The 14,336-nt window shown below is 37.0% G+C and overlaps 1 protein-coding gene across 1 annotated transcript; it reads left to right on the top strand.

Moving 5' to 3' along the window:
• The first annotated feature begins 7,976 nt into the window (after positions 1-7,976).
• LOC139133614 (uncharacterized) lies at positions 7,977-12,471 on the top strand. Its single transcript, XM_070700362.1, has 2 exons — positions 7,977-8,127; positions 10,870-12,471. Exon 2 carries the CDS (start codon positions 10,903-10,905, stop codon positions 12,310-12,312), a length of 1,410 nt encoding a protein of 469 aa, XP_070556463.1. The 5' UTR covers positions 7,977-8,127; positions 10,870-10,902; the 3' UTR covers positions 12,313-12,471.
• Positions 12,472-14,336: the final 1,865 nt, after the last annotated feature.

The following is a 14,336-nucleotide window of genomic DNA, read 5'->3' as shown; positions in this document are numbered from 1 at the left end:
GATGTAAGGTCGTGAAAGGGTCATAAAAGCCCCATTTTAGAGCTCTTCAAATTTCTCAAAATTGTTGGGTGCCATATGGTAGATGAATGTTGCAATATTACAAATTACTCACAAAAAACAAGTGCATTGCTTAAAAAGAAAAGCAGATGAGCTTATATTTGCAGATTAAACCGACATTACTTCACTATCTAATTATCCAAAATTAGTTCCAATCGTGTTGAATGTGGTTCATACTCTCAAAGTCACTTAAAATTCAAAATCTTTCCAGGACTTTTTCAGAAATTTTAAAGGTCTTTTTGAGGTCCAAACCACCCAGTTAAGATATCACTTGTATGAAATATTTTATACTTCGTTTTACATATCATTTTTATGATATCATAACCAATCTCATTTCGTGATTTTTTGTAAATCATTGGTGGCTCATGATTCAAATTTCATTTAAACCCTTTTTTACCAGACAGTATAGTATCACATCCCCTTCTGGCAAATCAGTAAAGACAGTGTTGAGCCAAAACCACCAATTTGGTTTGAAATGTTATGGCAGTTTAGTATTGGCAGTTGCGTTGTAGAGCTAACATAAATGAAGAAAGTGCCAAAACATGTGCTAACGTGCCAGGCCGAGTTTTAATAGTTCAACTGGCCTGATAAAAATTCTTGGGATAAACACAGCTCAAATTTCAATCTCTGATAACTTCTTAGTTGAAACAGCGCCTTCTGTGTTAGGTTTTAAAAGGGATTTACTTACCTAATACCATCTTTTGAAAGGTTTCGTAGCTGTCGTGATATGTTATCGACACTTACACCTGTTTCATCCCTGCATGCCTGAATTATTTGCTGTGCCTGCAGGGTAAAAATACAACAGTGATTTTTCGAGTCTGCAGAAAATGCTTATTTGTAGTGTTATCATCAACGCAAACTTTGTTGAATATGCTGCTTGACAAGTAGTCTGAAAAATATGACTGAGCTCCAAGCGTGTAGTTCAATGTCAAAAGAAAGTTGGAATTTCACAATGATTTGCAGTTTTCTGACTCAAATCTACCAAGTTCCGTGTAAACAATCACCAAAATAAAATAAATTCAGCCAGTGGAACCAGGAACACACCTTTGGGCTTTTATATTTTTGGTTAATTCTTACCTGCAGTCTCTGCAAGGCTGGCTGTGCCCCACTGTAACCACCTTGATCTCTAGTGTCCATCTGTTGCATGTTTGTGTGACTTGCACCATTCATGCCCTGTGAATAAAAGATGTAGTGATAGTCACTTATCAGTTTTCCTACTAGTTGCCTCTCTTACATAAATTTCAAGACACCCTGTATTGAAAATTTTCACCTCTCCTCACCAACCTTTCCACGATATGGAAACACTTGGAAGCACTGCCTCTCTTCTATACCTTCCATACCCCTCTCTGTTACAACTACAATGGGGTCATTGGAACTGTTGCTGCAAAGAATTTCGGTTGATACAGTTGAGGTAGAATGCCGAGGGGGGTGGCGTGTGGGGGGGGGCACTGAGATATTCGTACTCAAAAACTTTCATATACATTTTTGGTCTACCACTTGTGGGGGCTCATTTTGAAACTCGTGGAGTAAATAACGTTGTCACCTGCTTATCGAAAATTTAAATTTTGCCCGTTTAGTTTACATGGAGGTCGTGGCCATTTTCAATTTCAACTATCAGTAAACTTTATGGTAATTTGTTTCCATGGTACCAAACTTGCATGGTGACCCTCATATTTTTATTCTTGATTTTGAAGAGAATGGTTTACAGTTTTGTTGAGGACAGTTTCAGCAAATGTGTAAATGTTTCCAAATTAGGCACATGCTATCTTATCACTCCTGTGACCCTACGAACTTAAGTGTGTATCTCAATGTCCAGTATATGTTACGCTATAACAAAATTGTGTGTGGGCATTATGTCACAAAATGGCTGCCGAATGGCTATTGGGGCATTTTTAAAAAAATTCATTTTTACGTCAAGCCTACTTATTTGATTTATTTAATGTGTTTGAGCTGCTATGATATTTGCTTTTTCCTATCAGTTATTAAGATTATGCTTTCATGCTCATTTCTGTAAGTTTCAATTTTTCGACCGACGTGTCCTGGAGTCAAACTATAGACAATACACTTGAGAGTGGGAGGTAAAAAATTGTGAGCATTTTATATACCAATAAAAACGTAATTCAGAATCTAAAACTATTATCCACTTATAATGTTAGTCATATTTTAAGTCATTACTGTCGTTTAATTCAGTTAAAATCCAATATTTTCAAAAAAAATCTTGGTTTTGTTTTACTTTAACCAGTCATAGCATTGGTTACAAGCAAATTTCTATGTCTTTCAAACAAAAGGGAACCAGCTTACTATCCTAATATATAATCAAGATGATAATTTTTAAAATTTTATAAACGTCGGCGCGAAAAGGTCAAGGGTTACGTTAGAAACAACCAAGAGTAGTCGACCAGACATTGGTACGCGATTAGGATTAAGCAGCAAAATGTTGGGTTTTCAAGTTTGCAAGTACAAAAAACAAAGTTACCTTAGTCTGATGCTTGAGAAGTGACATTTTTGCAAAGACAAATAATCAAAGTGAAACCTTTACAAATAAAAAAACGAGAATGGCACTAACAAAGCATTATCAAAGTGATTCTTTCGTTTTCATTTTGTGTTAACCTATGTATGGGAGGAAATGTTCGGTTTTTGCTGTAAGTTTGCGACTACAAGTGACATACTTGCAACAGTCTGATAATTTCAAAAAGGACACATTTTACAAACTCTAACGTCTCTGCTATATCATATTGGGAAAACAAAGTTAAATTTGTCAAAAAATGAAAAACGAGGGTTTTCCAAACAAAGCAATGTCGAAGTGATTCTCTATGTCGTGTAAACCTATGGGACGAATTATCGTCTTTCAGGTAAGTTTGGGAAATCAACAAACTTACTTACAATAGCCTGATCTTTCAAAAGCGACATATTTTGCAAAGTCCAATATCTGTGCTATAATATATTAGAGACCAAAAGTTGAAACTTCAAAGCAATGTCGAAGTGATTCTTTATGCTTTTTAAAACCTACTGGAGGAAATGTCGACTTTAAGGTAAGTTTGCGAGTACAATTAACATACTTAACACAGTGCGATCTTTAAAAAGTGACATTTTTTGCAAAGTCGAATATCTCTGCTATAACATATTTATTATTTTAATTTTTTTAAATTTATTAACCAAGAGAAATACAGAGACATTTTATATTCACTTTCCCAAATAGAAGCGGTCATGTACATAATTATGTAGACAGTATGATTGATGTCTAAGAAATGCATAAGAGTATTCACTGGTCTAAATCACGGCCGCATATTATACACTGCAATTCTAACAATTGCAACAAAAAGCTTTGATTTGGTTAAGACAAAACATTGACATCTTTGTAAGTTTGGATTCTCTTTTTTTTTTCTTTCTTTCGCTCAATTGAAACTGAGGGACAATCTGTGACTGTCTCAAAGTTGAAAATGTGAAATTCCGTCATTTAGGGAAGATTGAAAGGTGTTTCAAGCTCAAATTGTTCTGTTGACTTTATCTTCACACTCAATTTATTCTCCACTTAGATTTGATCATGGTCCTTGATTTGATCAAAGTCTGTTAAGGCACGGCTCCCGCAAGGGCGCCCTCTATCGACGAGTGCGTTTCGGTTTTACTGGCTAAATCGGCACATCCTTTCGTATTAGTCAAACTTTGTATATGTATTTTATAAAAACGACTCCGCAAAATAGTATTATGTTGATAAAATCCCGGAAATAATAATTTATTTCACTAAATAACGGTATTTTTGGTTCGAAAATGGTATGGTCTGTTCGAGCACAGAATCCAGCCGGTAGACTCCCCCATATCCTGTAAATAACCACACTGTCCGCGTTGACCTCACTTTCCATCACTAGTGCGACCTATACTGTAAGAAATTTCGCCCCCGTATTAATGACTCGCCACAAAATATCAGCTGACCCTTGACGGACGACCTCCAGTACGAGCGTAATTGGGGTCAAACTGTGCCTGCACTTGCTTTCTGGGATAAAGAATTGCCAGCATGATAATGACAAACATGTGAATATAATTTCAAATCAGCGATTTAAAAAAAATAACAAGTTTAGCGGCTGGATTTTGGCAATTTTCTTGTCGTAATTTGGGACTCTAGCCGGCCCGGGGAATCCCTATGCAGGCCCCTGGGGAAGCCCATCCAGGGACCACATACAATGCTTTATGGGTAGAGACAGCTGACTGTATCCTAGTAACGAGGCGGTCGCGTCCATTTCAGCACCGTACGCATTCAGCGATCGCGTCGGTGCGAGAGCAGTTCTGGAGATCGATAAAATACTCAACCTCGCTTTTGTTTCTGACGTTTTTTTGTACATATCGTGAGTAGTGACAACCAGTAGTTGCAAAACACTCCTGTCTGTCCTTGATGAATGATGGCGAAAACAAGTGGTGGGCCACAGGGGCCACATCAGCGATCAACATGTGCTGATGGCGGCAACCCCGGGCGGCAACCATGATGGCGTAGCCACAATATCCTTCGTCAAACTGCGTTCATTTCGATATGCTCTTGATATGCCAAAGACCGAAACGGTGCAGTTGGCTGACATAAATAGCCGTTCCAAATCTCCCGTTTGGGTCTTTTGCCCACATGAGCTGAAGCCTCGAAGGGTACACTCGCGAGTATTCGCACACCATACACGTCCGCGCCCGGTCCCGGTGATCAAGCTGAGCGCGCGCGCTCAGGGAAACATGAATATTTATTAGTGCAAATTTGCATATTCATAAGAAATTTCTCGAGCCTCGCCTTAACGTACTCGAGAAAGTCTGTCAAAAAGGAAATGGATGAACTAAAAAAGTAAGATAAAAACACTCCAGTCTAAAGTAACAGTAGTCGTAAATAAAAACGAAGATTTATAAAATAGAAGTAAAAGAACAAAATTAAATTGCTTGAATATTCCCAAAGGTAGTGTTAATGTAGAAAAAGAAACATGTACGGCTTTCATCCGACATTTTATTGCAACTCACGTGAAAGTAAAAGGGGCTGAAAATGGAGTCGCTATACAGCTGGCACACAGAGTACCAAGCGAGCCACTGCGTTCAGGGAAGCTGGCGCCAAAGCAGTTTTTGTAGACGCTAGCGTCGCACGTACGGTTCTATTCGCAGTTCCCAAAACTCTGAAAAATACAAAACAAAACAAAACAAAACAAAACAAAACATCTTTGTTACCAATGATGTAACTAAACGCGTAGCTGTTGAAAGAAATGGCTGTTAGCATTCCAGAAGAAATTCCTCATCGATCACCCAACTCAGAAGTGTTATATAGCGTGGAAGGTGCCTGCAATGTGTGTGAAGACCATGTTGGCAATATGAAGTCAATTACTGTGAAAAGATTGTCGCTTGAATCAATCCTTTTATCGCAAAGATGTATTTGAAAAATTCATGCGTACCGACATGTAAACTTTCCAGAGTTTGCTTTAGAGCTATTTTGCGTATTGGTTCCTCATGGTTCATTCACATTCTTACAGTTGTTTTTTTTTCTTTGTATGAATCTTTTTAAGTGTTCTCAGGATATTGATGTTATTTGAAAGGTGGTAGCCGTCACTAGCCGTAGATTGGGGTCTTCGGGTCATTTGTTTTTTTGTTTTCGTTTTTTCTCACGTCGTTTCGTTTTCCTCCTTTTGTTCAGCTTCTTCATTCATAATCGGATGTTAACTCTGTGGGTTTTTTTTCATGACAATTGTTCGCTTTGCTTTTCCCCTTGAATTTACGCCACCACTTTCTGTTCTGACATTTAATGTCAGGGAGGTTTAGGGATTTTTAAAAGGACAGAAAATTACGAATTGGCTGAATGAAAATATAAATGAAACAGGAAACTCATTGTATTGAAGCGGATGAATCGTTTTTTGTTTTGTTTTTTTGTCATTTCCAAGGAAAACGTGTTGGTTTTCACTCGGTACAAATAATAGAGGAATGATGATGATTATTATTAGAAACAATAGTTTAGGCACTGATGTTGTTTATCATGATAATGATGGAAGGATATTTTTAATGCAAACAGAGTTTGGATCTGAAAAGAAGATGCAGCGAATTAATTAGTCATACTAGTTTATGAAAATCTACAACCTGTAGTCCATCATACATAATTTATAAACCAACCGTTTGAGCAGAAACACAGAGTAATATCATAGACAGAGTGGCAACAGCTATTGTTTAAGGCGTGAAGCGGTTACGTAAGCAATCCATGTTTGCCTCGCCTCACGATGCTCTTGGCTCTCTTTTCCGAAGAGTGCCGACCATGCACCCTTCGGTAATTTTCGGATTTTCACCAATTGTTAAGCGAAAGTATGTTCGACAAAGCTTGTGTTGTTGTTGTCGTGTGGTGCTGATCGGAATTGATGTGCTGGCGAAAACGGGAGTGTTTTGAGCTTCAGGAAAGTGGGTTTTACCGTTTTAAAAATTCCTCTCATATTTTTATGAATATATAATGAGTGTGTTTGAACCAAATTTGACAGTCTTTTATCGATACTGTCTGGTTTTACTCAATGGTTTACGGTCAGTCATACCGTCTTTTACACGTGCGCCAAGAAAGGACATGTTTATGAAACTGCTGGCGTGTTATGTTTTGATTGGCGTGAGGCAGTGTTTCTGGCCTGAGAGCTCACAAAGTAACTATGGTTGCTACGCGACTGGCAGTACGATGCCATCTCGTCGCATGTTTCGCATAATCTCGTGTAATTATCAACCACAAACCAAGCCTCCAAAAAGTTTAACACCTTTGAAGCTCATTTTAATATGAAAAGCCAATAGTCTACCGAGACGACCATGGAACAAAAGGCATGCAAGTGTTGCCACTCTGTCTATGATATTACTCTGTGGCAGAAATAACAAAAGTGCATTAACGTTGACACAGGAAATTATATGTCAGCGAAGATAATGTTACGAGTTACTTTATCTCACATAATGGTTAATACTCCTAGCGGCAATAGACGCTAGTACAGTAACTGTTTTTCATTAAAACATCAAGATCTTAAAGGGGCAGTTCACAATCCCCGGTTCTTGCATTAGTGATTGTTGACATTGACTGTTTATGTTATTATAGTCCTTTGAGAGGATAGAGGACCTGTCCCGTTAATAATTGGTCGATTTGCATCCAAATAACCGTTTACGAGAATGTTTTTGAAGTTTTGACGCGACATATGTGTGAATGATATTACAATAATGAAAGTAGTTAACAGTTAATGAAGGAACATGAAAATTTCACGTGATGGATTTGTAACACCTACTTGAAGACCAAGAGCTGTACTGATATCGATGTTTGTTATTGGATGTATTATTTTATCTTTACTTTCGTAGAAAATCGTCTGTCACAACCAACAGCGTTACGTGTCGAGGGCGATATAATTTAATTAAAACAGTTACATGTCAGTTAAGAACGTTGACAGAGAAGGTGATCAATATCATCCTTCAAAAACAACATTTAGTTTAGTGGCGACAAAACTAGAATTAGTTGATAAAGAAGTGGTCTTTAAAGATATATTTGATTCTACGTCAAGAATTCACCCTAACCTCTGCATTGGCGGTTCAATGCACGAACTAACCTTTTACATTGATAATGCTTTTGTGAAGTAATCGACAGCGTTTGTCTTTGCTGGTGAATGAATATCATTAAGAAAACAGAATGGAATCATTCAGCGGAGGCATGCCTTTAATTGACAATAGTACTGTAAATTCCCATTGTAGAAGCTTATTTTCATATTTGTTAACATGTAAACCTAACTACCACATGTTAAAACCCGTTAAGAAACGTGACTCTTACATAATTACATCCAACAAAGTCATTGTGCTTTTGTTATACACTACACCTCCGTCTGCCAATTATGTTAATTTTTGTGTCCTGTTAGGAATGTGAAGAATATTTGTATGAAAATAGAAAAACGAACCCTGTCTTATATCGAAACCAGTGCCAACCATCTCGCACAATCCAACTCCGACGGTTGAAGTACAGTTGTGTGTAGACAAAAACGCTCACCTTCATCTTCACTTACTATTACTATTGACTGTTGGAACGAAAGAGGCCAGCAATCATAGAAGGAGTTCTTTCCAGAGAAGGTCAGTGGCCACCTATAATTAACAAATTTCAATTGACCTCGAATCTACCTCCTCGCTACAAACATATTTTTGATCATCGATAAACTAAATTGTCAAAATTTAATGTTTCTGTTTAAGGAGATTGGGGCTCACATCTCTGTGAACACACTGAAAACTTGTCCGATTTTACATTTCTGTCGTTGTTTTTCCATTCGTCTTTAGAATTGGAGTTTCGTTTCGGTAAAAAGGGCGCGACTGAACTTCTTTCAGTAGTCGGACATGATAAATAGAAAGAGAGGGCAAGTATAAAATTATATGTTTAGCATTTTACTCTACTAAATAGTATTCAGTGTAGAAATAGTCATTTTCTGAGGTCTAACCATAGAATACGATTTTTGCCAATTAACCTATGGCAGTCTTCAAGCGCTCCAGTTCTGAGCATCAATGATCCGGAATTGTGACGAAAACTTTGAAAAGTCATTTTTCGGAATTATACATCGACTCGACAAAAAATCTGTTTGAGCCGTAGTTCTTAATCAATCTTAATATAAAAGCCAGTGAATACTGACACCTTGTATAACGACAGTATAGATTTCAATGCGACATCATGGCTTAAAACCGTGATTGGCTTCGACGCCATGATCTCATACAGTCACATGATCTAGGTGTTATTGTGGTTCCATAAAATTTTGTGAAGATAGCCCGCGGAGTTAAAGTACTTTTTAACCTCTTGTTTTCTGAGTCAACACAATTTAAAGGTCCTGGAGCATTTTTTTTAATTTTTGAAAAAGCAGTAAATTTTGGGTTGTCTATTTCTATCGTACCAAACTTTTACACATTGGTTTCTTATTGTCGACCATGGACAGTCGTCTAAAGTTTCCTTGTTGAGGAAAGTTTCGACAAAAGGTTAAAATCTTTCAATTTTCAAGAGGTTCGTATTTCCTTAAAACTTTGACAGCCGACAATCAATGCCGAGATTCCTACGACCAGCTTATGATGTTTACGAAATCAGCGAGTAATTCTTTTATTACTGAACGTCTGTTCTTTAACTTATTTTATCACGAAAAAACATCATCAATCCAAAATACAGACAGACTTGATTAAAAAAAACAGAACAAGGAAAAATCGTCGCCAAACTAACATTCAAAGTGAACTTATGAGTTTTTGAATTAAACTACCGATTTGAAATGCAATCGCTGAAGTTTTTGAGCATGTCCTATCACAGGCGACCCAATAGGTTCTGAGTTTTTCACACTGTTTTCTCTATCATTTTCTCTTCTTTCTTCATGCTCTGAATGATCGGAATAAATAAAATAAATGGTTTATATAACCTAACCTAACCTAGCCTCTGTGACTCTTTATTTATTTTACACTCCATTACAAGGGCGTATATCTCTCATACACACATGCTGTAATTAATTAGTCAACACAACTAATTATGCTAATCCGTGGACTTATCAGAGGTTGGTCAACATCGGAAAGATAGTGATGTTAATGAACCATTCCTATCTTTCGCGATGTTGACCAACCCGTAAAATCCCTGATAAGTCCACGGATTAACATAATTAGTTGTGTTGACTAATTAATTACAGCATGTGTGTATGAGAGATATACGTCCTTGTAATGGAGTGTAAAATAAATAAAGAGTCACAGAGGCTAGGTTAGGTTATATAAACCATTTATTTTATTTATTCCGATCATTCAGAGCATGAAGAAAGAAGAGAAAATGATAGAGAAAACAGTGTGAAAAACTCAGAACCTATTGGGTCGCCTGTGGTCCTATTCGATAAACTTAGCGGTGAATTCTTATCAAAGTTTTCTTCCTCCATAGAAGAGACGTGAAAATCAACCTCACAAACTTTGAACGATGTGTTGACCGACTGAATTAATCCCCTGAAAGTTAAACACGGTAGCTCATCAGGCAATATTTAGAGACGGTCAAATGTTCCAATTAAAGTATTAAGAAAAGAGACAAGAGACCATTGATAAAAATAGTTCTCTTTTGGAAATATCACAGATTATGAATATCTTGATTTTCGTGCAGGTCCCTATGTCCACAGGTGCGTGGTGTGTTCAGCGTGCACGAATGTAATTTCTGCGCTCATCACATTGGACACCGTGTGCGCCTGTGGGCAAGTCCATATTTCTGTCAACTTTTGATATTCTACCTTTAAAAGAAATATTGAAAATAATATCACTTGATCCTTTGTGACGTGTTAACATTAGAAATTCTTCGGCGATTTCTGACAATTCTATCGTGTACACATAAATGTACTGTCTAAGTACACCGTTACTGTCAATTCCACCCATCTTGATTGATGGGAAAATGTTGGAATATGAATAGAGAAAGTCCCCAACAAATAGTGCTCTCTCCAATGTAGAATACAGTATGGAAAAATATTGAGATTGAAATACACTGAAATTCAGTGTATGAAGAGAGTGCACGTTAGCAGAGAGTTGTGTCGGGTCAAATAATGATAGTGTCCTTGTAGCTTTTATTATGACACCTACATTACGTTTGAAACAACAACAACAACACAACAGTTAAGTTCGTTGAAATGTAGCCCTATTGGTCAACAACAACAACACGACTAATAAACATAAACAACAATACAAACAACAACAACAATAACAACCAGATTTCTGGGTTCCCCGTGCTTTATCGTTCGTTTGTTTGTTATGTTGTTTATGTTGTCTTCACTTGAGTGTTTCACCAAAGCTTCCACAGCGACTTGACATAATATCCTGTTATTTCATCTGTAGAGGGCGCAAAAAAAGACAGCACTTCATTTGATAATGGCCTCTTCTTCACGTCTATCGCCGAGGATGTTTCGAAGGTTAAACCTTCGTGAACTCACGTATGACAGGATCAATGACGACGGAATCCTTTGTATAATGTCTGCCTTACTGCTTAAATGCAAGGTGGAACTTACAAAGGACATCCTACACGAAGCACTGCAGTGCCTGGTGAAACAGCATCCTATACTCAGAGCAACTATTAAAACTGTGAGTGATCAAGACGGGAAGGAGAAAGGACGTTACTACGTGGAGATGGAAAATGGTGGCGGCATCAATCTGCACACTTCAGATTTTACAGACTCGGAAATGCAAGCAGCGTTGTCTCTAGAGAGGAAAATATCCCTTAGGAACCCAGGCGGTCATTTATGGCGGTGCACACTTCTACGGGGGCACTGGGTCAAATCAAGTAATGGCGTCGCTGAAGAATATCATACTGGCATAATATTCTCCATACGTCATAGCGCAGCAGATGGATTTAGTTTGGTCCGATATGCTGACTTGCTGATTGAAAACATAAATCACATTTTGAACGAGACACTGTCAGCGAAGACATGCACAGTTGATAAAACTTCATTCCCCAGGCCAGTCGAAGATTTACTTGGCGGGCAAACTGCAGTAGAATCAACGCAGGATCCGTCAGCAGGACATGAGCATGAACGCAGCATAGATCTCAAATCATGTTTTCGTCAAGTCGATGTAGCCGATTCTGTAGACACGTCAAATTCCAAATATCTTCTGTTTGACGTACCTGAATATGTAAAGTCAAATGTTGACAGGTTGTCGAAAGAACATGGCGCAAACTTAAATAGCACTTTGATGGTAGTGTTTTGTCTATCTTTCTTGAAGGTTGCAACTGATGGGAAACCTATTGATTACGAGGCTTTTCCATTACCCTTGGCTGTTAGCCTTCGTAGGTATTTCGAGAAAAGCGAAGCCAATAATCTTGGTGTTTACGAGTCATATCTTGTGGTTGAGACCAACATTGATAAGAATTCGTTTGAGGTTGAAGGGTTCTGGGAAATAGCTCATAAAGTCAAAGAAGATATTCACAAGGAATTAAACAACAAAACGCCATTGCCATCCAACTGTAAAGTTGGCTCTGACCTCCTTGTGAAGCAAGTTACGGACAAGTTAAAAAATAGAGCGGAGTATTTAGCTAATAGTACTATGTTTGCTGTATCCAATTATGGGTATCTTGATTTCCTTGAACGTCATAAACACGGCCATGTTTCTTTTAATGGCATTTACTCAATGCTCGCAGGAGCCCTGGAAGATTTTGAAATCTCCATTTTAGGATTTGGTGGTAAACTATACATTACTATCGAATATGAAGCTGAAATTGTAAAGAGCGATAAAGCTGAGGCATTAAAGAACGAGATAATAAGAATGCTGGAAAATATCTCGTAAGGAAATGATGAATTTCACGCTCATCAGAAAATGTCGGAGAGTATATCCCACAATTAATGCCAACAATTGATTTAGATTAGCTTGCATATATTGAATAGGTAGCAATTTAGAAATGTAACTTTTGGATAGATATACACAAAAACTCACATACAAAATGCCCTCTAGCCCTGCAGTTGTATGAACTGTAATTTTATACGTTTTAGTGATTAAAATTATCAGAGGTGAACGATCGTTAAATCATATGATATAGTCTGCCATATTTGCGACTTTCCAGTTCGGAGTGTGCACGATCTTTTTCTTTAATGATCAACATTGTGAAAAAAGAAAGTTATGTATTTCTATAAACTTTTGATGAAATTATTAGTTTGATGCAAATTGGGAAATGGTGTTTGTTTTGCATTACGAAGTATATTTCGACAAGTTGATGTAAAAAATTGAATACAATGTATCTTATTTTTTCCTTTTGAAATTATTATGTAGACATTAACCCCATAAAAACCACAATTTAAAATTGTGTTAAGAAAGACTGGTATCTTAGAAATAAAGTAACAGCAAGTAAAATAATACACTCACTTCTATGCATTCAGCCAGGCCCTCTTCTTACTGTGCCATTCAAATCTTAAAAGTGTACTGTCACCTGTTCCAATTTTGCCACCGTTACCATGGAGAGAGAAAATCTAACCAATCACAGATTTAAAGAGGGTGGCCGCTTTTTAAAACAGCGCCCTCACATAGGCATTTGGAATACCAAGGAAAGCCCCTTTGACCATATATTGGCATATTTAGATTACAGGTGACTGTATACCTTTAAAGGGAGTTGTCGTCTGAACTATGCTTGAAGTTTGCCAGGAACCCTACGGCCGGTGTAAACACTGTACCTAATGATTGATGAAAGTTACAACATGTTTGTTAACAATGAATATCGTAAAAATTAAATGTTGCAACTAAGTTACGTGATGCATCTAGATACCATGCATGAAATACATTGTTTTTAAACAAGAAAGTCACACACGCGCAGTTCAGACACTCAGCCTCCTTTTAAAAGGAGACTGGTCGTTGATCATTTTTTCGTAAAACAAGTAAAATTTTGTACTTTCTGACTGAACTTCAAAGTTTTAACATTACAAACACAAGGCAGTAAGTGCATATGTGTTCAAAATCACGGTTACTGTACCACATTTCACAAAATTTGATGCAGTGCTTCTGGACATTCACTATAAAAACAAAACTTCATCATGTAAGCAAATCAGCGATTAATTTAAATGATATGCTAAATGTCGTTGAATTGTATTACAGCACTGTGAAAAGAACATCTGCACCAAGTTTCATCAAATTTTGATGCAGTATTTCTGGACATTTCACTTTAATAAGGAAAGTTCATTTAATATGCAAATTACAATGTATTACCATGGCACTCATAAATATCTCTATTCACTGTTAAAGCAATGTGAGCTCAAAGTCTGTACCAAGTTTCATGAAATTTGATGAACCACTTCTTAACATATCAGCCCAATTACAAAACTTCATTAATTATTCAAATTAGCAATTAATTGAAATGATACTGCACTGTATCTTTGCAAGCCATTAAACCACTGGAAAATCAACATCTGTACCACGTTTCATCTAATTTGATGCAGTGCTTCTAGACATATCACACTAATTATGAAAGTTCATCAAATATGCAAATGAGCAATTAATTGACATGATACTTCTAAATGTCTGCACACAGTATTACTGTACTGAGGATCAACATCTGTACCATCTTTCATCAAATTTAATGCAGTATTTCTGGACAGCACACAAATTAGGAAAGTTCATTAAATATGCAAATTAGAAATTACTTAAGATTATACTGCTAAGTGTCTTTCTACACTATTATGGGAAAATGTGCTAAAGATTAGTACCATGTTTCATTACATCTGTTGCAGTATTTCTAGACATCACCCTAATAACAAAAATTCATGAAATATGCAAATAAGCAATCAACTGACACAATACTGATACGTCATTGTGTGCTATTAGAG

The sequence above is a fragment of the Ptychodera flava genome, chromosome 5, assembly GCF_041260155.1.
Source record: "Ptychodera flava strain L36383 chromosome 5, AS_Pfla_20210202, whole genome shotgun sequence".
NCBI classification, from domain to species: Eukaryota; Metazoa; Hemichordata; class Enteropneusta; family Ptychoderidae; genus Ptychodera; species Ptychodera flava.
This window is presented reverse-complemented; position numbering and strand designations above follow the sequence as displayed.

What these genes read in the sequence shown, in the direction of transcription:
- LOC139133614 (XM_070700362.1), top strand. Translation starts at nt 10,903, where the DNA reads ATGGCCTCTTCTTCACGTCTATCGCCGAGGATGTTTCGAAGGTTAAAC.